At 37.2% G+C, this 26183-nt stretch overlaps 1 protein-coding gene across 6 annotated transcripts in view; it reads right to left on the reverse strand.

Annotated features, from left to right (window-relative positions):
• The window catches only part of LOC129756793 (uncharacterized), a 77376-nt gene that overhangs the window by 44809 nt on the left and 6384 nt on the right, over positions 1 to 26183 (reverse strand). For all 6 annotated transcript variants that reach the window (XM_055753807.1, XM_055753810.1, XM_055753806.1 and 3 more), the window contains exon 2: positions 11380 to 11536. In XM_055753807.1, the coding sequence (XP_055609782.1) occupies positions 11380 to 11536 (157 nt within the window). The remainder of the gene's footprint in view (positions 1 to 11379; positions 11537 to 26183) is intronic.

Here is a 26183-nt window from a genome sequence, read left to right on the forward strand (position 1 = left end):
AGCTTTCATTTGCCGCCACCAAAAACGGAGTCAAAACTTATTCACCGTCAGCCTCATTCCGAGTGACATTCGAGGGTACCGCCCTCCCTCATTACGTTTTGGTTGACGGCATTTTAAGGTTACCCGTGCGACTCTTTGTGCCTCGCCCAATGAGTTGCAAAAAGTGCATTAAAATGGGACACACCGAGTCCCATTGCTGCAACAAGGCACGCTGCGCTCGTTGCGGGGAGAATCATGAGGAAGGAGCGTGCTCAGCAATAGAACAGAAATGTGTCTATTGCGGGGGCTCACCTCATGATATCTCTTTGTGCGAGGCATTTAAGAGTCGTTGGGATAAGGAGAGGCGTTCTTTAAAAGAACGATCCAATCGTTCTTACGCCGCCATTTTGAAGAGCGCTGCTCTGCCAGTTGATGAAGTAGATACGGATTCTGCTGATGAAGGGAGTCCATTCGTCTTGCTAAGGAATTCCAGGAAGCGAACAAAAGCGCCTTCTGCTAAGATCAGAAGAACAATCTCCCCGATTAGATCATCATTCAGCTTTGGTAATAAATCAACTGCTATGGATAAAGAAGTCCCGCCTGGCTTTCGTGTTAAAATAACACCTCCTAATGACACATCAGTTGCAGGAACATCGAAAACTCTAACCTCCAACGTAACTAATTCAGAACCATCCATCTCTTCAGGTTTTTTCAAGTTTTCAGATATTATGAACGGTATTTTCACATTTTTAAAAGTTTCCGATTCTGTCAGAAACATTGTTACTTCAATGCTCCCTATTGTAAAGACACTTTTCCAGCAATTGATGCAAACTTGGCCCCTACTTTCAGTGTTTATCTCTCTTGATGACTAATTTAATACGAGAGGTCAGAGATATCACTGTTTTACAGTGGAATTGTCGCAGTCTCATTCCTAAACTTGATGCGTTTAATTATTTGCTTCATAAAACTAATTGTGATATTTTTGCGTTGTCCGAAACTTGGCTTTCTTCTCAATCTAACATCTCATTCCACGATTTTAATATTATCCGTCTGGATCGTGACGATTCTTATGGAGGGGTGCTTTTGGGGATCAATAAGCGCCACTCCTTTTATAGAATTCACCTTCCATTATCAGGCGGAATTGAAGCTGTTGCTTGTCATACAACTATAAGAGGTAAGGATTTATGCATTGTCAGTTTGTACTGGCCTCAGAGAGTTGCAGTGGATCGAAGTCACCTAGAGGACCTGTGTTCAGTGCTACCTGAGCCAAGGTTGATCCTGGGTGATTTCAATTCGCATGGAACTGTCTGGGGAGAACAAGTCGACGATAGTCGTTCTACTCTTATCTATGACATTTGCGACAGTTTCAATTTAACAGTTTTGAACACGGGTGACAAAACACGGGTACCTAAACCTCCTGCAAGACAAAGTGCAATTGACCTCTCACTCTGCTCAAATTCACTATCATTGGATTGCCAGTGGGAGGTAGTCCTTGATCCCAATGGTAGTGATCACTTGCCAATCAAAATTACAATCACCAATGGGGTAAACTCCTTAAATTCAACAAGTATGGCATATGACCTCACAAGACACATCGACTGGAAAAAGTACTCGAACACAATAATATCAGCTATCGATTCTATGCATGTTTTACCTCCTTTGGAGGAGTACCACTTTCTTTCGCGTTTGATACATGATAGCGCAGTGTATGCTCAAACGAATCCCATCCCAGTTCCATCTGTTCGTCGAAGGCCTCCCAATCCATGGTGGGACAGTCAGTGTTCCAATCTTTACAAAGACAAATCGAATGCTTTTAAAGTTTTTCGGAAACACGGAACCCTGGATAACTTCAACACGTATTTTTCTCTCGAGCAGCAATTTAAAAACCTGATCAAGGGGAAAAAACGTGCGCATTGGCGTAATTTTGTGGGAGGTTTATCGCGGGAAACATCCTTAAGCACTTTGTGGAATGTGGCACGGAGCATGCGTAATCGTTCTTCCACGAACGAAAATGAAGAACATTCACATAAATGGATTTTCAATTTCGCACGGAAAATCTGTCCAGATTCCACACCTGTGCAAAAAATCATCCGAAGTGTACCTTTGAATAGATGTGATTTGGATTCCAGCTTTTCGATGATGGAATTCTCACTTGCTCTCCTCTCTTGTAACAATTCTGCTCCGGGACTTGATAAAATAAAATTCAACTTGTTGAAAAACCTCCCGGATACCGCCAAATTTCGCTTATTGAATTTATTTAATGAATTCTTGGAGCATAACATTGTTCCCGAAGATTGGAGACAAGTGAGAGTTATTGCCATCCAAAAGCCTGGGAAACCTGCGTCCGATTTTAATTCATACCGTCCAATAGCGATGTTGTCTTGCATTCGGAAGTTGATGGAGAAAATGATTTTGTTTCGATTGGATAAATGGGTGGAAACAAATGGTCTCCTTTCAGATACTCAATTTGGGTTTCGCAGAGGCAAAGGGACAAACGATTGTCTTGCTTTGCTGTCTTCAGAGATACAAATGGCGTTCGCAAAACGTAAGCAAATGGCTTCAGTGTTTCTAGACATAAAGGGAGCTTTTGATTCAGTTTCAATAGAGGTTTTGTCAGACAAGTTGAATTCCCGAGGTCTGCCTCCTCTATTGAACAACATCTTATACAGCTTGCTTTGTGAGAAACATCTGAACTTTGCTCACGGAGATATTGCAGTGAAAAGGATCTCTTACATGGGCCTCCCGCAGGGTTCATGTTTGAGTCCACTTTTGTACAACTTTTACGTAAGTGATATCGACAGTTGTCTCTCTGAAGGCTGCACTTTAAGACAATTCGCAGATGACGGCGTAGTATCTGTAACAGGATATACTGAGTCACATCTGTACAGGCCTCTACAAGATACTTTAGACAGATTGTCTTCCTGGGCTTTGGGGCTTGGGATTGAGTTCTCTCCACAGAAAACTGAGATGGTTGTTTTCTCTAAGAAACATAGACCTGCTCAACCTAAGCTTCAACTCCTAGGCAGAGCGATCACTCAATCGAGGTGTTTCAAGTATCTTGGGGTTTGGTTTGATTCCAAGTGTACCTGGAGAGCCCACATTGAGTATCTGAAAGGAAAATGCCAGAAAAGGATAAATTTTCTCCGATCAATTACCGGCACCTGGTGGGGAGCCCACCCTGAAGATCTTATCAAATTGTACCGAACAACTATTCTTTCAGTGATAGAGTATGGCAGTTTCTGTTTCCAATCAGCTGCCAAAACACATCTAATTAAACTCGAGCGTATCCAATATCGTTGTCTCCAAATAGCGCTGGGTTGTATGCCCTCAACACACACCATGAGTCTCGAGGTTTTGGCAGGTGTACTCCCACTAAGAGATAGGTTTTATTCATTATCTCTCCGGTTCCTCATCAGGTGTGCGGTCATGAACCCATTGGTGATTGCAAATTTTGAAAAGCTACTAGAGCAAAATTTTCAAACGAGATATATGACTATATATCATGAATTCATGTCTATGCAGGTTAATCCTTCATCGTTCTCTTCCAATCGTGTTTTTCACCCTGATTACGACACTTCTTCTGTCCAGTTTGATTTGTCCATGCAGCTTGAAATCCGTAGGATTCCGGAACACCATCGTTCTCTTATTGTTCCTAGGATTTTTGAAGCTAAGTATGGACACGTCAATGCTGAAAAAATGTACTTTACTGATGGTTCTTTAATTGACGAATGCTCTGGGTTTGGCGTTTTCAACCAAAGTACTAGCGCTTCCTACAAACTTCAGTATCCATGCTCAGTGTATATCGCTGAGTTAGCAGCTATACATTGGGCACTTGACAGTATAGCAGCACGACCTATTGGACACTACATCATTGTTACAGATAGCCTTAGCTCTGTTCAGGCTATTCGCTCATTAAGGCTCGGAAAACACTCGCCGTACTTCCTTGAGAAAATACGGGTATCATTGAGTACTTTATCTAGACTCTTCTTTTCCATCTCCTTTGTTTGGGTGCCGTCACATTGCTCAATAGTGGGCAACGAGAAGGCCGACTCGTTAGCAAAGGTGGGTGCAGTGGAAGGTGTTATTTATCAGCGTCAAATCGCCTTCAGCGAATTTTACTTTTTGGTCCGTAAAAATGCACTCGTCAACTGGCAGCGCAAATGGAACGAGGATGAGTTGGGTCGGTGGCTTCACTCGATTATCCCAAGGGTAAGCCTTAAACCATGGTTCAATAGATTGGACCTGAGTCGTGATTTTATTAAAACATTTTCCCGTCTCATGTTCAATCATTATTCCTTGAATGCGGTACTCTATCGTGTGAATCTCGCTAGCAGCAATTTGTGTCGTTGTGGCCAGGGTTACCATGACATCGAGCATATTGTTTGGTCGTGTGAGGACCATCTTATCGCCAGAGCGAATTTGATTGATTCCCTTCGGGCCCGAGGTAAACCACCTAATGTTCCAGTAAGGGATGTGTTGACTGTGGTAGACCTAGACTATATGTTCGAATTATACCTTTTTCTTAAATCTATCGATCTCCGCGTTTAAGTATCCCTTTCTTCTTTTTCCTTTTTCTTTTTTGTCTATCGTAGTTTTGAATAATGAACGATGAACTCAAAACTTGAATCCTTAAAAAAGAAAAATGGACAACATTGTGAAAAAAGCCATGTGAAAAAAGCTATGTAAATTAAAATAATGGTCTCCCGGCTCCGTTAAACTAATTTGTATGAGCCGTTTCAAATAAACGAATTGTAAAAAAAAAAATTGATCACTTTTTTAACTCATTTTCGAGTATTTTGGAAGGGGTTGCACTTAAAAGTTTTAAATTGCTTTCTGAGGTAAGGAGTATAAAGCATGATCATTGATAGTAGAATATTCAAACAACATTAGTAGCTATAACTAAAAGTTGGTTACAATACCAGATTTCATGTTTCGGGGTAACTTTGATCACTATGGCTTTTACTTATGTATCTCAACATTTCAAAATTGTTGTATTGATGCCATTTAGCACAGAAGGCTGAAAACATCAATAACAGTATTTTTGTTTAAACTCAATTGAATCTTTCAACGTTTTCTGTCAAAAACAAATATACTCAAAAGATGGACAATGTTGCAGCATACATTTAGGGACAAAAATTATTAACATTTCTCAATATTTTTTGGCCTCAAAAACAAATCAAATTTTATCTTCATACAATTCCCAAGGTCCTCCAACTGTTCCCGTGTTTATTTTTTCTTCAAACTTAAGTTTTTAGCCATTTTTTTTTTCTAAACAGGCTTCTCAAAGAAATTGTCCGTTTTTTTAAATATCCAACGATAATCATAGAATGACCGTAAAAATAACACTAAAACTATACCTATACAAAGGAAAAAAGTTAAACTTTCACATCCAACAACCTGATTGCTTCTAAATTCTATTATTTTATCAGGAGAGGTGATTGTTTTGAGTCTTCGAAAAAACAGATATTTTAAAACTTTAAAATTACATTTTAAATAATATAAAACATTTTAAATAATATATACTCTCTGTGTATTGCAACACATTGATTTATAAAAAAAAATAAATTATATAATAAAGAAAGACTTCTCCAGCAAATCTCTCGTCTTCTTCGTTATTAAGAATGTTACTTTATAATTACTTTTTACTGACCATTTCCATGTCCTTTAAAAATGTCTTTTACGATATGAACCATTTGCTAAAATTCAAAAATACATTTCTCAATTGATCAAAGTTATTCGTTTTCAACCTTTTAACCTGTATAACAGCCTCCAAATCTAAGAGCAAGTTCACTCGTGTTAGAAGAAAATGGTAGACATTTTGACACTTGTAGCACATTTTGAAAATTTTACCATGCAAAAATATTTTTAAGATCTTTGGGCGTTGTATTTTTATACAGCACTGTTTCTATTTCAGCCGTATGTGATGAAAATATTGCTATTGTTGCATCACAGCCACAGCATGCAAAAATACAACATGTGTTGTAAAAAAGCTTGAAGGCCACAGTACTTGAAAATGTTTTTGCATGGCAAAACTTTCAAAATGTGCTAAATGTGTCCAAATTTCTACCACTTTCTTCCAACACCAGTGAACTTGCTCTAAGTGCATTTTATGAGTTAAATATTTTTTTTCATTGCTGAATCAAAGCAATCGAAAAGATTCCCTTTAATTCAACCATTGCATTCAAATCCAAGATTCACATATTTTATTCATCGAACACACTCAGAGTATTTGAATTATAGGGTACCGTAATCATGTGTGAACGTACCCCCACGCCGAGCATGATGACGTAGTTGTTATGAAATTCTTCATACATTCCATTGGAAAAAAAATAAATCTACGTTTTTCGTCATTTGCATAAAAAAGTTCAGTAATTAGTGTTAAGGAACTAAAGTTAGTGTTGAAAAAATTGATTTCAGTATGAAATATATCGAATAAAGAGCTTGGAATCATTCCAAAAATCGAATAAGAAAATAGTTACGAGAAAAGATGATTTATTAATTAAATATTTCACTGGTTATGAACTCGAAATTTGCGTGTTAAATGATTTATTAGGACTATTAGATGTGTCTTCTTGTAATATTTTCCATTTTAAAGCTTACAATATGCTTAGAAATAGTTTCCAGTAATTACAATATCCACCAAAATTTAGATATTTCCGAGGTTAATTCGCATTTTATGGAGAACCACAAACCAAATCGTATTTTTTGAAGAAGCTCATAAATCTGGAAAGTCGAATTTATGCATTTGAGGTCAGTGGCGTACAAATAACTGGCATCAAAAATATTTTTTATGGATAAACTGTAGAATTCAATACAATGCTCGCTATTTTTCATAACAACTACGTCATCATTCTGGAAATCTGCCAACCAATATGGCGGATGAGGTAACCTGTTATTTCGAAGAACTTTGGAACACACTTGTAAGCATAAGGATTTTTGCGTAGCTCCAGACAGTAATTATTTTTTTCTGAATTTCATATCCGCAACAAATGAGTCATACGAACATTACAAATGGCTGAGCTTCGACCAACCCGATTTGAGTGGTTTTAGAAAAACATTTATATGTGAATCTTTTGAAACTAATATGTGAGACATGAAACAGCAAAATTATACACCGCTATTAACTTCCCACATTTAAAATAACTTGTTATTGTGCGTTTTATCATAGATTTTGTCTTCAGTTCAGAATAATGAAACTTAAGTTGCTTTATACAACTGCTGACGGCGTTCAACGTAGTCTAGTGAAACTCTGACATTCCTTCAGCATTCTATCCAATCAAACGTTTCGTCAAATAGTTTGGTAAAATAATACAAAAATATATTTTTTGCAGCATTCTATAACGTAAAACTAGAATTTCAAAATGATTTTCACAAACCGGCTTACAGTTTGGGATCCATTTGCAAAACTAGTGTACCGATTTTCATCATAAATGTCATTTTGGAGTCGTTTTATTATATGTAGACTTTTCCGGTAGTAATAAATATCCGTCATTTCAAAAATCGTGTAGTGTTCAACCCAATTTTGGCTGCGTACTGTTGTTTACATCCAAGTGAAGTAAGCGTTGTAATTTTTTGACGTTTATCGCGAAGAAGTCTGAAAATACTCGCCCTTACTCCCGAGCAACGAAAACGGATTGTGCACAAATGGGACACTGTGAATGATCTTTCAATCAGAAAACTAGCTAAAGAAGAAGGTGTGAGTATCGGATCTGTTTAAACCGCGTTGAGAAAGCATGGAGAACAATATACTTTCCCAGATTTCCCGAGACGTGGTTGGAAACCTGGCCCTGCTGACATTATGGACAAGACGATCAAACGACATCCTTCGGCATCAGTAAATGCATGCCAAAAAAAGAATTGGACTTCAGACCCATCGTCCAAGACGAAGTAAAGGCTGATCTGCGGATTCGAGACTGACTGATCCCGCTTGTCCAGTAATAACAAGGTCATGAGCGACGGCTACAAGCTGGAGATAGACTATGTCTATCTCGGCTCACTGGTGACAGCAGACAATGACACCAGCAGCCGTGAGATTCGGCGGCAAATGATCAGCAGAAGTCATGCCTACTATGGACTCCACAAGTAACTGCGGTCGAGAAGACTTAGCTCTCGCACAAAGTGTAACCTTTACACGTCGCTCATTAGACCGAATGTTCTCTACGGGCTCGAGACATGGATATTGTTCGAGGAGGATCTGCGTATACTCGGAGTATTTGAGCGACGAGTGTTAAGAACCATCTTTGGCGGCGTGAAGGAGAACTGAGTGTGCAGCCGAAGGATGAACCACGAGCTCGCGCGACTACGGTGAACCCAGTATCCGGACATGTTGCGAGAATGCCGGACGACTGTCTTGCAAAAAAGGTGTTCGCTACAAATCCGGTAGGAACGAGACGAGCAGGGGCACAACGAGCGAGGTGGTTAAACCAGGTGAGCGTCACCTCGTTCTTGGCAAGATACAACTGAGAGTTGCACGTGTTCAACGGCGCGAGGATACGACGTCCGCCGGTTGGAGAATCTAGAGGTGAAAAGACTCTACGTTGAACAGCAAGAATACAGGGCTTCAAAACTGCCGACAGACGGAACAGTCGAAGAACAGTGGTGCGAAATCAAGAATGCCTTTATCACGACGAGCCATAATTCTCTCGATAGTTTGTGGAAGAAGAAGTGAATGGATATCGGATGAAACTTGGAGAATGGTCGATGATCGGAGAAAGGCGAAAGTCGGAATTGAGCAGGCATGTACCGGGTCAGCCAAAGCAGCCGCCCGCTTACGATATGCGGAGCTGGAAAAAGGCAGAATGGGCTTGTAGACGAGACAAGAGAGCCTGCACAAACTCTCTAGCCGAAGAGGGAGAAAGAGCCGCCCGCTCATACAGATATCCAACTAATTTATGACATTTTTCGCATCCTTAGTGGCGCAAGGACCAATGCTAGAATGCCTTGGAAGACCGAGCAGGTCAGCTATTGACAGACGGAATAGATCAGCTCAAACGTTCGTAGTAGAGGTCATGGGTGTGTCGCGAACGGGGGGGGGGGGGGGGGGGGTAGTGCCGCTTCCTACAGGGGAAACTGCGGGGATAAGACAATACCTTCCCCGTAGCGGACATCGTAGGAAGGGGGTAAATCAATGTCAGGGGTTACCCACGGGTAGAGAGGTTCTCGATGCCGGGCCAGCCTCTCAAGTCGGTGTAGGATGTCGTCACTGTCGGGAAACATCCGAGTCGTAGCGTTCTAAGTCCCAAATGTGTGCCGTGACAAGCGCGAGTCCAGGACAAGCTGCTCTCGATCTGGCACACGACGGGCAAAAAATCCTAGCATTGCCAGCCAAAGGGATACAAGAAGACCGGACAACGGTCGGAGTAGACTGATCCCATCGACAAGGGGTTGTCGAGTAGAGTGCGTCCGACCCCAGGGTTTGAAACTACAAAGATAAGATCTTCTGTAGTTGATGCCGTGGGTACGTCGCCTTCGTGTGTAGGATGCTCCACCTTCGGGGAGTATCTGAGTAGTGCGGTTCCCAACGATTGAAGCTTCGAGGATAGGACTTTACATTCTTCGCAGTGGAAATCGTTGGGAAAGGGCTATACCACGATCGGGGAATACCCACGGGTAGAGTGGCGTTCGACGCTGAGTGAGTCCTACGAGTCGGTGTAGGATTACGTCTTCGTCGGGAATCATCGGGAGTAGTTGCGTTAAGTCCTGCGCGTGTGCTGTGACAGGACCTAGGATAACCTAGGATAACAGGTCAGGCTTCGAGTCGTTAAAGGAGAGGTCGGGCCTCGAGTCTTCTGGAGGAGAGGTTTGTGTGGTCAACCCCCAGTCTTCACAATAAGAGGTCGGGTCTAGAGTCGCAAGAGAAGAGATCAGGCCCGTAATCAACAAGAGGAGAGGTATAAGTGGAACTAGGTCTGCGCCCCCCGGTGAAGTTTGAGGAGTAGGAGGAATACACGGAGTATATCACGAGTGTTCCCATTCTACCCATGGACCCAGAGTAGCAAACTGTGGGTACGCGGTGACTCTTCGTGCCTTCCGTAAACCGTAAATTTTCCACCTGTGATTACCAACTCAAAAAAGCTCAAACGTTGGACTGAACATTACGAAGAACTTTTCCGAGTCACGAATAGTGATAGCCAACAAAAACCGCAACAGTATGTCGGATTAATAGCGTCAACATCTGTGATCGATTGCATCCCTGCTGGAATGCTGAATGACGATCCTGCTGTCAGCACAAATGTTATCCTTGTGAAAATCCACGAGAAAGGGGACTTGACAGAGTGTGGTAACTGGCGTGGCATAACGTTGATCTGTACAACCCTCAAAGTACTCTGCAAAGTGGTTCTGAACAGGATTCAGGAGAAAATAGACGCTACACTCCGACGGCAAAAAGCTGGATTTCGTTCCTGATGACCATGTGTGGACTACATTACAACGCTACGAATAATACTGGAACAAATCAACGAATTTTACGACTATCTTTTGCTGGGGTTCGTTGATTTCGAAAAAGCATTTGACCGACTGAACAATTATTTGCTGAATGTTTAAAAACTTTATGTTGAGTTGAGCCAAAATTGTCGAACTGTTTGAATCTGTAAACGTTATGAACAAATAAAAATGCTGTTTTGCTGTAAGCCTACTGAACAAAAGGCTTTAAAGACGATATAAACGTCGAACAAAAATATGCTATTTTTATGTCTGATCAAATGCGGTATGCCGAATTTATTTATGCTTTTTAATGCGATCAAGTTTTTAAATTGTAATCTTTTCTTTATTTTTTTGTGGATGGGCCTGTTGTGTAGCTTTTTCCCCCGATCATTCCAGAACTTCTTCTAAACGGATGTCTTTAATAGTAAATTAATATTACGGCGCAAAAAAGCTTCGCTTATTTCAATTTGCTTGCGAACAGTATTAGATGTAATGCTTCTACTATTAAAAAAACTAAAATAATTTCGAAAAAAAAATTCATTTTCAACTTGTCCATAAATCATAGCACATTCATTTAACACCACTTTACTGAATTGTTTTGCAGGCAATCATAAATAAATCTGATGATCTTCATACATTTGCATTTCAACTCTCTGGAGCCACTGTACTTGATTAAGTGTTTTTTCTCTACTAGTTAACATATATTTAGAACCCACTGGGCAGAAAAGTTTCAACAATTTTTTCAAAAAAAAAAATTAATTCATATTTGCATATTTGAAAGCAATTATTTATGTTTTATTTATATGTTTGGTTTGCAGTATAAACTAGGGTGACCAATTTTGGCTTCCTCTTATCGAAATTTTCAAAAAAAAAATGTCAGATAATGGCCGGAACATGATAGATCTGTTTCTAATACAAATGATATTTGATGAAGCTTTGAATGAATGCTACAATATCTAAACGATAATGAAAACTTACCTAAAATAGGTGAGGGCGGGGAATTTCGAGATGCCATACTGCTTCGCAAGTCGTTTGTCGTTGATTTTGACGAAGTCGACCCCGAACGAGTCGGTGTCATCGTCGATGTGCTCGAGTTCGGCTAATACTGTATCACATGTCGTACAACTACGCGCATCTACAATGTGGTTGGGTTCAGAAAGAAAGGTGCAATTAGGGCACACATGTTGGATAGGTATTCGATTCCGTTTGGGTTTCACCGTTTAGGTATTTTTCGAGCTGATTGTCCGATTGTTTGAAACGAGAGAGAGTGCAATCACAATACAAGGCTCTTAAATATATCAAAGAGTGTAGCTATATTGTTTTGTAATACAGTTTTACTGCACACGCTCTTAACCAATGCAGTTTGTTTTTTCGTTTTAAAATCACTTCATCATCACCTGGTTTGTATTATACTAAACCTAATTTAACAGTTCTTGTCCAAATAATTAATAAACTCAGCGTTTGAATCGGATGGGTTACAGTCAAAAGACACTAGGTTCTCAAGCAATAATTTAATCAAGGGATATTTGAAATGTTTCTCTTTCGGTCGGACAGAGTCAATTTGGGGTCAATTTTGAATTTCTCAAACCCTGGGGTCTTAAAAGCTTCGTTTTGGTTCAAAACTCATCGATGATTTTTTGCAGAATTTTGAAGTCACGTTTACATGAGTAAATTTGAACTTTTAGGTTTGTATGGGAACATTGTTTTTTTTTTACTGAAAAATCAGCATCATTTTTGTTTCTGTGAAACCGAGCCTGGTAATGAGTTTCGATCTATTTTATGAATTCTCTGTAGGAAATTCTGCTAACAACTTTGCCCAAGACTCTAACTTTGTATCTTATAAGGCAAAAACGTTATTAGCTGTTGAATAGTGGTATGTCTTTTTGCTTTGAAAAACAATCAATTCAACAGACATCACTACTTGTGCCTTTTAAAGTATTCCTTGAATTTTCAGAGCATAATATTCAATTTTGACATAAAACATAAAAATTCAAATTTACTCATGTAAACGTTTCTTCAAAATTCAAAAATTAACCCCAAATCGACGCAGCCTATTGGACAGTCTTAAAATCGAATGTGGTTAATTCAAAACATAATGGGAATAATTTCAACACCAATTCAGGACATCTGATTATGTTATTCAACAACCGACTGGCAGTTGTGTCATTAGTCATTGCGATTGTTGCGCTCGGGTTGAGAAAAACTCAACAGTAACGAAAACAGCCAACCACCCAGGCAGGGCATTAGCGCCTGTTTTCCTCTTAGTGAGCTTCGGTCTAAAAATATCCAGCCGCCACTAATAAACATACATTTTTCCACGTCAGATTTCACGTACACAGACGATTCGTCAGAGCGTGTTTTCTTTCAAGTTCATGTTGTTGTCAATTCGGGAACAGAGAAACTTCTCTGCCCACGGAAGTTTCTTGTTTCACTTTTTTTTCGGGCGTTAAAACAGCCAGGAAAGAAGAGCATAGTCAACATTTGAAAACGGAGGTTTCTCCTTACAACTCGTTTTTTTCCTGTGTGCAAAATGTTTTGATGGACGTGAATGTTATTGATTTACATATATGTTTGTATATATGTATATAGGAATCGTTTTGACTTACAAACTTAAAATCTTAAGAAAATGTTGTAGGTGTTTGTAATTTTCATTTCCGAGAGCTTAGCAAAAACCATTCTAGGATGTATATAAATTTATTAACATCATTCCAGAGAAAATCTTTGTTTCGTATAGTGTAAATATGATCCAAATTTACTTGTAAAAAACTAATATAATTTAATTAAATGGTTTGTTTTGATTTTTTAAGTAACCTTTTGGGAAAAGGTATGTAAAGTTTTCGATGCAAAAAAAAGTGAGTATAAATAGATCCATTCAGCATTCCCAATGTCTCTTTGTTATTGTTAAAATCTTATGATAAAAAAAAAACAGTTAAACAGGCGATCAGCAATTCGGTGGCGATGCTCAAAATAACTAATTAAACCGTTTGATTCGAATCTGGCAACAGATTTTAGCTATCATTTCTAATTTTGGTAATACGGCGTTTCAAAGATAAAAACTTTAACACTGAACCACACTTTCATCAACCGTAGGTTGGTACACTGGTAGTTTTTTAAAAATGGCAGTGTTTTAAAAACTCCTAAGAGCAAGTTCACTCGTGTTGGGGGAAAGTGATAGAAAATTTTGACACTTGTAGCACATTTTGAAAATTTTACCATGCAAAAATGTTTTCAAGATCTTTGGGCGTTGTATTTTTTTAACAGCACTGTTTCTATTCCAGCCGTATGTGATAGAAATATTGCTATTTTTGCATCACAGCATTAGACTGAGTCGATTTGGAGTCATTTTTGAATTTTCAAATCCTGGGGTCTAAAAGGCTTCGTCTTGGTCCAAAACTCATTCATGATTTTTTGTAGAATTTTTAAGTAACGTTTACATGAGTAAATTTGAACTTTTATGTATGTATGGGAAAATTGAATATTTTGTACTGAAAAATCAACATCATTTTTGTTTCTTCTGTGGAACCGAGCCAGCTTATGGTTTTTGTGCCAATTTATAAAACTCCTATAGGAAATTTTCCGCTGAACAACTTTGTCGAAGACTATAACTTCGTATCTTATTAGGAAAAAAAAGATATTAGCTGTTTAACAGGGGTAGTATGTAAACGTGAGAGTAAGAAGTGATCTGTTAGATATGAGAAGTTAATTTAGGCCGCCGACCGTGGCCTAGAGGATAGCGTTTAAGTCTTCTAAGCCAGAGGTCATTTAGTACTCTTTTTGTGAGCTGATGGTGTTAGCACAGACAAACAGACAGGACACTCTGAAGGAATTCCGTTCAATTTTTCGCAAGAACTTCTGCATTGCCATCTGTTGGCGACATTGCCTTCCAATCAATTTCAATTTGAGAAATGGATCATGGTCACCTTTGACAATTTGGCATTTCAAGTCCGATCGTAAACAATCAATTCATCGTTTGTTCGGATGTATTGTTATTCTATTTTACAATCTTACTCAAACTTAGGAAAGGTTTATTCAATTTCAGATTCCTATATTGTTACTGATATCATTATTATTCAAATCAGAATAGACTTTCATTACCAATATAATCATTAATTCAATATCAACTGTAGGAACAAAACGGAATTATATATTAATGAGAATAGCTACGAAGAAAAGAATACTAATTTCATTCTACATAATATTTTTTATTGAAATCTATAATAAAAGAGCGACAATTCGGGTTCTTGGGTTCTGCTTCAACACCAGTTATCTTCGGTACAGCCTCTTTGTTACCAGTTCTTTTGGGTAAACTTTCAGCACTGATCACACTTTCAGCTTAAATTTAATCATCTCAGGATAGGAACAGGAATTTTGAGCGAATTTAAGTTTACAGACTTTTCCAAATCTCCAGGGTAATTTGGAATCCACTAGTCAGGCTTTGAGAGGGAATGAAGGAGTTGTTCCGATTTCACTGAACTTATCAATTTGCCGAACAATACTTGCACCGAAAAGCATATGAGTTGTCACTTTAACTTCACAACCGTTAAGGAATAGATCCATCCAAGAGGTTCCGGAAACAAAAGTTAACGAAAATGTTGAAAAAAGCACTTAAAACTTTTTCTTTTGATCAAAGAAAATTTGCGAACACAAAGGTACTTTGTTTATGTTGATTTTGAATTACATTGGAGACCATGGTGATATGGAGAAAAGGAAGGTTACCACGATCGAGAATCTTTTATTCGATAGCAGTGTACTCTAGTGTCGACATTGCCTAGCTTCTAGAGTTCTGAAACCGATTTGCGAAGAATGAAATTCGAGTGTCCCGTCTGTTTGTCTGTGGTGTTAGCATTAAGATGCTAGCCATTATATTCTTGAAAGACGCTTTAGTCTTAAGTAGAATTTAGATCTCTTCAAAGAAACGTGAAGTTTCACTTAGATCCTATTAGGATATATTGACAGTTCTACACGAACACCACCTTAGCAGGAGGCCTCAGCCCTAACCTCAAACCACAGACAAACAGACGGGACACTCTTTTTTCATTCTTCGCAAAACTGTAATCACCAAGCTCCGAAGGTAGGCAATGTCGCCACCAGATAGCTCTGCCTCACCTTTGGAGAATTCAAAATTTTGCATCATGGTAGCCCTTGTAATTTTGTTTGTTTACTTTGACGATCTGAAACCACTTCAATACGCAACTCTATTTGAACAATAGACATGAATCAAAAAGAGTTTTGTGAATCCGGATGGCGGTATTGGGTGCCTCGAAAGAGCCTGTATTGAACGGAAAATTACCTGAGATCAATTATGAAACGCATAATTTATTTAAAGGTATCAGAAGTCACTTTTTCTCTTTCGTATGCAGAAAATATTGGCAGTAATTAAATCCGCAAATTCTAATAACTTTAAAAAAATTCTTTCAGAAAACTTCAAGAAATTGATTCATTGAGTATGACTATCGGAGATTGGCACGGATAATAAAAGGAAGCATTACACATATTGTGCATTTTAGTTAGGACGAGTAATTTTTCTCGAGTAAGCCATTTTGGTATTATTTACAGTAGTCGAGTCGATTCGAATTTCAGTCGAGTGCTTGAAGGTTTGTGACTCAGCTGTTTCACTCGACTACCGTAATACGACATTTTGCTCGACTCGACAGTGACTGGAGTCAAGTCGAGTTACTCGACTCGTCTTATGTAATAAGGCCCATAATCACCCGTATCATACTGTTTCCTGAACGGAACGAACTACCGAAGTTAGTTTTCCTGTGCACAACGTAGGAGATACTCGAATCACGTTCAACCTGTCCTGATGCTCTTTTTATGTTCATGCAAATTGCTTTTTTGGCGTGTTTAAGAATAAAATAAACAGACCGTTTTAAAAAAAAATCACAACATGTCAATTAGTGAACGTTTTAAAATTGGATTTTCAAAAGACCTCAAATAAGAACAAGATAAATTTTATGCGCTTTGTTCACGAGGCTACAACATTTTATTTTCAATTGAATTTTGAATTGTGGCGCTGATTCACATCCGTAACGTTTCTGAATGTATTTCGAGTTTCGGAAACTCTCCACTTCCGACGGACTAGTCGCTGACGAGCATCACAGTTATAATTGATTTCACCAAAATAAATATTTATTAACCGTCACTTCCTGTTGTGTCTCCGAGCTCCGAGCTTTCTTGGAAATATTCTAACAGGATTGCGAAAAATGATGTTGGTGATCCGTTCAGTTTGTGAATTTTCCAATTAATCCATCTGGACTACAAAATTGTGAGATAAATTTCAAATTACGATGCATTGATGCAGTAATAATAACAACCCAAGCAACCAAAAGTCCCATAAAATAGGTACAAAAACGTTAACTCAGCCCCATCATTGATATGAAGAACGTTCTATGCAGCTCAAAATTTAAGTTCTTATTGATGCTTTCAAGTTCCAAAACAAGTCTTAATGATCTTCTATTCAGCATCCAGCGGCCTATTAATTCAGCTTCCAAAAAATCGCAAAATGAGCAAACAATCTCTCTCTATCTCAACTGCACCCTTGGCTTCGGTTCATATCACCTTCTCTTGATTATTTACTATGTTCTATGGTGCCGCCATGATGCCACGTGTCGGATTCCAAACTCGACAAATTGCTCAATTGCTTCTTTCCTACATTTCCTACATATATCGCATCAGAATGGTCACTCAATTACCAAATTTTTTATTGAAAAAAAACTTGCCCGGCTTGGGGATCGAACCCCGACCTTCGTGGTGAGAATCGAACCCGCTACCACAAGACCACGACTAGATGTTGTTCTAACGGAAACTAAAACTCGAAGTGGTGATTTAATTTTGAAAGCACATCAATGCACTTTTTGTGACTTACCAAATCCCGTTTTTAGCACTTTTGAGCCCTTTATGTGACTTACCAAATCCCGTTTTGAGCACTTTTGTGCCCTTTATGTGACTTAAGTCCCGTATAACGTACGTATAAATCCCTTTTGCAACTTTCAAGTTCGTTAATGAGTACATATAGATCACTAATGGGAATTGGGCAAAACAAGTCACATACAACGTACATATTGATCACTTTCGCAACTTTCAAGTTCATTAATGAGTATATAAAGTTCACAAAAGAGAATTAGGCAGTTGATTCTCTTTGTCAGCCACTATGTGACTTTCAATGCCTTCATTCAAGTAAATATGTGACTTTTGGTTGCTTGGGAATCCACTATGCTGCTTACCTTCGGTCCCAACCAGGAAACTTCCTAATCCCAGGAAACTCCTGGACGGTAATAACGGTCATTTTGAACATTTTTTTAAAATAATTGTCAGATTTCTTGTTTTTACTTAAACTGTGTTGATCACGCTTCAAACAAGCAAATTGCAAAGCACAAATGGAAAATTTATTTGTTTACATTTTATAATAACATCACAATACCATTGGCTACCTGGATCAGTTTTTATTAAACATAGCTGATTGGTAGGCAATACCGACGATAGGTGGCAGTGTAGTTTCTTGCGAAAATTCATATGAATTTTCTTCGAAGTGTCCTGTCTGTTTGTCTGTGCTCAAACCATGGAAGAACAGAATCGATTTTTGAGAAAGGCTCGCGATAAACGCGATTTCCCGGCACTTATATCGACAAATTCGACCTGTGGAAAAGCGATGTACAGTTGCTCGTGTTTTGAGTTTTAATTTGAACGAAAAACATTGTATGTATCGCACTCTTAAACGATGTAGCGAATTATGTGGATATGTTAAAAATAATCAGAGCATGTAGGCGATTATTTTCAAACTCAACATAGACGGGGCTTTCATTAATTTATATTTTTGTAACTGTGAATGATTTTGCATTCGTTTAGAAGTTAGAAACATTTCTATTTAAATCTAACAAGCAGTAGATACATGGAAATAAATTTCAGATGTATTAAATTCACTTTGAAAATTCATTAGCGAAAGATGGCTTATCTTCATCCATTTAGGGACGATCGGTAATAAATTCAAACGTTTGGCTGTTGATAGTTAAAAAATGTATCAATTCAGGAATATTTTAATTAAAACTGATTTTAGTGACGCACCTAGAACACGCACCTAGCCACCAACATATCAAAATTTGAGGTTATGGCTGAGGCCAATTTTTCGCCAATACTATCGTCCGTATATGTGTGTGTGTTCTTTTTTTTAATATTATATTTTACTGCTCATTTTTCATATCTCACTTTTCATATGTCGTGTTCTGTGACTAAGCTTACCAGAATAAAATTTCGAGAAGTAGGAAATTTCGCTCGAAATACTATGAAAAAGTAGAACGTTTTTCAATCTGAAGTAGGACGAAAAGTAGGGCGCTTTATTTTGTGATTTTTTTTTTTCAAAGTTTTTACACAATTTTTTAATAAGATAAGATGATATCACAACAAATTAAGTTCAAAAACGTGTTTTCACATTTTAAAGTAATTTTGTTTATTAAATTCAATATCTTATCGTTAGTATTTATTGTTTTATAAAAAAAAGGAAGTTATTTTTGTTCAGGAGCATACTTCTCTGAAGAGCCGATTTTTTCTAGCAACTCTTCATGTTTCAACAAATAGGAATGGAACTCTGAACATGATATTTGTCTGTTGTTGTATTGCAGTAATATAATCGCTCTCACTGCGTCAACAAGAAGTTTTCCGCGTTCCTTGGTGCACTGGGTATTGATGATGGAAACAATTCTCTCTACATTGGCGTTGTGAGTCGAAATTGCGAAGAAATACTCAGCAATCGTCAGCAACTCGGAGTGACGATCGGGTAATTGATTTGATTGGAAAAATAATTTCCATTTTTAATGAGTTAGTTTGTTCCTGAAATCATCTTGTTGCTGCGCAATGAACGAATTTAGGCGACAAAATTGGTCATACAGTTTAACCACGTTTAACATCGTTGATTTCAATACTTTCAATATTTCGCTGAAATTTTCACACAGTTCCTCAGCTGCTCGAATTTGAAACTATGTGGTTCCAGCAAAGACAACCAATCGAAAAAAAGTAAAATAGTAAACGTATAGTAAACTTCTCACTGCCCCTCATTCAATTCTCTCTTCATTTTTATAGAACATATTTGCGCTCAAATTCGACGTATTAAATCTATCACTTTTCTGTACTTATTAAGGTAGTGTTGGATCAATGTCGAAATCACAGTAGGCATTGGTTGTTAAGTCACGTGCTCAGGATTGTATGTCGTGTTGTACTGAGAAAACTTTGTGCTTTTTATCCAAACTGTAAACATAAAGAAATCTCACGAAGAAAATGGATTAAAAATCTGTCTTTTGTGCTTTGGGAAAGCAAATCCAAATTGGTTACGAATATAGTGGAACATTTTCTACCGGAGCATGATGAAGAAAATACAACGTATCCGAAAGCACTGTGCATTGGGTGCTACATTGCTGTTTACCAGTACAGAAAAGGAGAAAATTTAAAGAAATATTGATGTCCTCAAATACTCAGTGGAAAAGATTTCCATTAAAAAAAAAACTTGAACAATATTTGTCGATTTTTCATGGGTTTAGCTTTTCAAACACTGACAAAATTTCTCATGCAGCATTAACCATGATTACCCGTGAGTGTTTAGCAGAAATTTGACACCTTGAAACTCTAGGATAACAATCAGAGCATCGAAAGAAGGCAGGTTTCGGACGGCCGACGGCCATAGGTGAAGAAGGTCCAAAGGATGCTGAAGAGGAAATCGAGGGAAAAGTGTCCAGCAAACATAAAAAATGAAAACTTTAGTCGTTAAGAACGTTGAAGCAAATCGCAATTCCTACCGAATAAGTAAACGATCGTAAAAATTGTTACTTGAAGTCGATATTTTTTGTTTCGATATTTGTGGCATTCACCGGATGTGTATAAAAAGTCTTCCATATTTACGGATTCTGAAGACGATTAGTTCTCCCACACGGGTTTCAAGTGAAAAAACAGTATATATATATTCCCTCTGCGACCAGTATTGTATCCAGATCGCGAAAAATCAGACAGTGTATTTACAAGAATTGTCCAATGGAAGAAGCAGCAAATATTGTCGCTGGCAATGGCTTTTTTCAGTATGAACGAATAAGGTGTCGAATATCTTACAATTCGTATGTTTCTTATCGCTTTAGCCAGAATTCGAAATTATTAATGTATATTGCCTTTAAAATCGCCACAAAAACCATTCATTATTTCTACCAAAACCCGAAGAGACTTGTCATGTCCGTATTAACAACATCATCATTTTCATCAAAACCATATAATAAAGATCAAGAATTATTGTGGAATTTTAAGACTGTCCTTAGTCGAAATGGTAATGGTCTTCAATCTGTTCAATGGACGTTAGTCAACTTCCAGGCTTTGTAAGATGGATTTTCCAGAACTGTACGGATTCATCTTAGCCTTAAAGTTTGTCTGTCAAACTGATGTTTAGGCAGGCATCTTCAAAATCTAAGGACGACCTACTTGTACTACACATACATACAATATGTGACCTTGCAAACGTACTGCAATGTATAGAAAGAATGTTTAGTTCACAGTTGTGTTGTGAACATTTTGGGTGTCTAAAAACAAAAAATTGTTCTCATTTTTATAAAGCAAAAGCATACCCAGCTATGATGAGTTTATCAAGAATCTAAGTAGCCTTGACACGTTTATTTGAGCTCATATGCAGCTGAACAATGAGTAATGCAGTTGCATTTTCAACGAAAACATTAGATATTCTTAATTTTTTCGCAAACACGACTAGCTATTTTAACGACATCCTCAAATCGTTCTAGCAAGCTTAGTGATATCTAGGGCACGCCTAGACACGTCTGTTCGTCACAGATTTGATTAATGATGGCTTAGATAATTAGTTTAGAACGAAAATAAAACAAGGTGAATGCCCTACTCTAGAATCAAGATGGTGAGTGTGGGCGACGGAACAATTCTTTTCGTAAATTACTGTGAATGAATTTATCTTGCCACCCAAATGGGGGCCATTTAAATGGAGCATCTCGATTCTTCGGTGTTTGGTTCAATTGTCGTTTTAACAATTTTTCTGCTTCCTTCCTTCAGTACCGAAGGAAGGGATCACAATAACTAATTTAACCAGCCGGGTAAGTTTAATTCTGACACTGAAGGAGCGGAGGTTAAAATTACATTCAACAAACAATACAGCCGTTGTATTTCGGAGCATCTTGCTGCTGTCGGAATGTGGTCTGTTTCGGTGCTAAAAATATCCTTGTAGCAGCCAATCGGGCCGCCATTCGAGTCGGGGGTTGCATTCATATTTGCAACATATCAAGGGTCTTTCGCACCACGTACTCATCAATTGGCACAAATGGGTAGTTGTTGTTTTTTCGTTGAAAATTTTCTGACAACTTGCCATACTGCTGCTTTGGCTATTTTGAATCTTTACGAGCCGAAATATATAGTTATAACTTGACTTTGCAGCTCAGCAACACAGATGCAAATAAATTGGCCCAAGAACTTGGTGGTAGGTACAATTGATGCGTTCAGAGCTCTCTTGCTAGATGCATCATCGTAAATTGGCGCCAAATTCAGGACAGGATTAGTCATAGACCGTCTGAGTTTCAGTGTGGTCCAAGCAGGGTCCAAAAGGGAATGAATTTTGTATTCTAGATTGCAAACTCGAAATCTCAATATTTTTATTCTTTATTTAAATTTAAAACTCTCTTAAATTCTTATTTTCAACTCTACTTAAGTGTTGATACTTTCAAACGGTTCATAATCAATTACTCATTATTTAGAACTAAGTTTGATAAAAATTACTAAAAAATTGTGTAATGAAAATATCCTAAGTTTGATAAGGTTAGTATTTTTTATAAAAGAGACGTAACATTCAGTTACGTCACATTTAATTCGTCAGACACTTTCTCCACGCGAACTAGACCAAGGTTAACATCTTTCACTTGAACAGATCACCCCCCGAGGCAGTCCAAAACACAAACATCCCAGCTTCTTAAGTATAGATACATATATAGTTAATCTATAAATATTTCATGTCTACCCACACCTAAGGGTGGCGCTGCTCAAACATACGTGAGGATAAAACTGCATTTTTAAGCTTGGCTCTACTTTTTTTCATTGACTGGAAAACTAGCTGTGCACTTGCAAATTTCGTTCTGGTTAAAAAAACAGTATTTCAGGAGCCCAATCGTTTTATGGAATAAAAAAACTGTTTGAAAACAACAATCCTTATGACGTCTGGTGCCAACATGGAAGATTCAAAAAAATCCTTTTATGCAATTCAGTATTAAAATGTGATCATTTTGACACTGAAAACAGTATCGAAGAGTGCTTCTTTTAAGCATTGAATCCAGTGTCGAAAAGTACGTTTAAAGACCTACTTGATCATAAATTTTCAGTCGTTGGCATGGTCGTCCACATGTTTTTATTTGTTGACACGCGCTTCTTATAGGTTAATTAATAAATATTCAAGAGAATTTTTTGAATTTGCATAAAATTTTGTATGCTACCCGTACGTACAAAGAAAGGGATTTCCATCTAATATAAAGAAAAAATTAAATAAAATTGGCAGAAAACACCCGAGGTAATATTCATAGAGTAATAAATCAAGGATGTATGATTATTCATTACATGCATATAATAGTCATCCTAAAATGCAAATGTCATAAAACTTGATGAGAACAACTTGTCAATTGATTGAATTTAAAGGAATTTTATTTTATTTTCCGATTATTTTGTATGGTAGCCCTCCCTTCCTTGGATGGGCGGGAATCAAAAATTATTGACTTGAAAAACCACTTCATGCCAAATTTTACATTAAATGGTCTAGCAGTTTCCGAGTTCTTGAAGAACATAGATACAATTAGGGGAGATGGGGGCATAATGGCCACCTTAAGGAAAACGGTTATTTAACCATAGAAAATAGCTATAATATGGAGGTTACATTATTGTTTCGTGTTCAGACACTTGAAAAGCCTATTCCCTAACGGGCTGAAACGTGAAAAACTAGATGAAAACGTTAAAAAATGCCTTTTTAAAAAAGTTGCCAAAAGCTGAAAATCAGCTACTGTGGAGGCATAATGAGAACCCCCCCTGAGGCAGTATGAGCACCATTAATCAGGGCGAGATGTGCGTTTTCTGCCGGGGAATCTAGCAGCGAATTCAATTCGATGAAGTCAGGTGAGTCGTAGATTCATCAAACAAAGCAATAACAAAATAATCTAGGTCTGTTTGTAGAATACAAACAATTCACGCACGCTCATACATTATGTGCTTTGTTCGGAGGATGATGCTACTAGCCGTATAATGTAACAATAAAAAAATCGATCATGAATTGTAAATGGAAAAAAATCACCTCGAACAGAAATCTAACGCTAGTCTTTTGATTACCTCTCCGACACCTCACCAATAGGCTAAATCGTCGGATGAAAACTAGTCAAGGTGTGGCGCTATAAATCAATTTCAATTTGCTGCTAGATTCTACGGCAGAAAATGCTCATTATGCCTCGATAATATGGTGCTCTATATGCCCCTAGTCAACAAATTTAAATAAAAACGTGTTTTAAAATTGATAAAAGTGAAAAATCAAAAATTTTATGATGGTAAAAATTGAGAAACAATGTGTACATCATGTTGCAGTGCGTACATTATAGATCAAGGTTATTTTAAGATCATAAGAGCTTATTTCGTGGTGCTCAAAAATTATAATATTTTCGTAACTTGAGAACCAAGCCAGTTTTTTTTAAATATCTCTGTAAAGATGATAAGGAGATTCCATTTTTTGTGAAAAATTAATACTATAGGAAGTACGAATCAAATCCTCATGAAAATTTATTTAAGAAAATACGTACTTTCGTAGAAAAGAGTAGTGCTCATTATGCCCTGGGTGCTCGTTATGCCCTCATCTCCCCTATGTTTACTTTTTAGAGATTTTAGCGATTTTCACTCAACTTGTAACAATGATTCAACTTTTTTAACAAGAAACATACCCCTAGTTTTTTTAAATATTGCAAAGGCTTTAATATGAATTTTCAATTTACTCCATTTAAAGTTATCTTAGGTCAAAAATAGTCATTTTTCAACACAAATCGCCTAATGACTTCCAAACAGAAACAAATGTTGGTAATTCGTTTTTTACTAAAAATGCGCATGATAATTATCAAAAATTTTGCCCAAAAAATATTTTTGATAAAATATCACCCTGAAAAGATATAAGGAAAAACGGTTTTTGTAGGACCATCCTAAACTTATAAAAACAAATTGCCATGAAACTTTTATTTCAAGAGATGAATGTTTGATGTCTTCGAAAAAGTTTCATGGACTTATAGGTTCTACAATATTTTGCAACAATGTATGTCTCTATATTATCTCAGAAACTTCATGAACCATTTCTATTTTACTAAAAATGACCGCCTTTGGTAGTTGGAAAAGTTTGTCTAAGACATTTAATGCATCACACTTAAGAAAAAGACACAAACAATTGTTTCCCGCTAAATTTCATTTCTGAACCATTGGTCCTTCTGGCAATGGTAGGGGAAAGTAGGGTAAGACGTGTAATTTTAAAACGAAAACGAAGCACGAAAACAGAACACCGATTTTGATGTAAAACTCTATCACAATGATTTTTTTCAAAAATGTAATTTTTTATTCGTTTAAGTTTAGATCAAAAACAATCCACGAAATCGGATAGCGAAAGCCGTCGTGTAAAAATACACAGGGATGTACATTTTAATATTTCAATATATTTCTAAAATGAACGTAAAAAGATAACATCATCTCAAATTTTAGCGGAAAATCCTTGCCGCTGCGAAAAATCTGATCTTGCTGCAATGGAGCGAAAACCGACAAATTTCAAACTTTTTTCCAATATCACATTTCATTAACCTACCAGCTTTTGAAGTATTTGTTTTGCATGTGATTTAAAATTCATCGACCGCTTGATCTTTATCACGAAATTTAAAATTATATGCTTCCAATCACACTTGTGAAAAAAGACTAATCGCGTTTTAGATTCCATATACTTTTAGAAATTTTTTGCTGTATAAGGTACAATTGTAATAGAAAAATAAATATTTCTAGAGTTTGTTTTGATTAGGTCGTATGAACCAAAATAGGGGAAAGTGATCCTAAATGCGCCATACGCATTGAACATATTTCAAGAAAGAATTTTTTGAATTTATCAACTCAAAAAAATTTAAAAATTCGTAAGGTACACCGGGGTAAGTGTGGACGGTTTTTCGTAAAGTTCAACTTTAAAAAATCATTAAAAAAAATCAGCAGTGGAGCAGATTTTCCCTTTGATTTTTCAGAAAATTTTCAAAAAAAATGTGATTTCTTGGTTGAATACGTTACTTTATTGCTCGAACCGTCCAAAATTTTGAAAAAAGTTCGTGATACTATTAGTAAGGCATCTTTCAATGGTTATTGTGTGTAATTTATGTTGCAACTCAAGAGATCCGATTTTATCAAAAACACAGAACAAACAAGCACTTTACCCAACTTTTCATGTTCCGAATGCTAAATATAGCTAATTAATACAATTCATGAAGGATGAAGGAAAGAAAATTGAAAAAATGTGTAAACATCAAGTCTTTTTAAAGCCTTCCACACTTTCCGCAGGTGGTCGGAGACAAAACTTTAATTTTTTGTAAATAAACTCTTTTTTCTTCATTTTTAACCGCCGTTTCTTTTCATAACTGGTTGTTTGGAATGTAAGGATTGTTTCAATGTAGAGTCTTTCATTGAAAAAGATGCACATCAACTCGACATCGTAGTTGAAAATAGAAAATTCCAAAAAAAGTCGCTGTAAACATCCGTTACTG

The sequence above is a fragment of the Uranotaenia lowii genome, chromosome 3 (assembly GCF_029784155.1).
Source record: "Uranotaenia lowii strain MFRU-FL chromosome 3, ASM2978415v1, whole genome shotgun sequence".
Lineage (NCBI taxonomy): Eukaryota > Metazoa > Arthropoda > Insecta > Diptera > Culicidae > Uranotaenia > Uranotaenia lowii.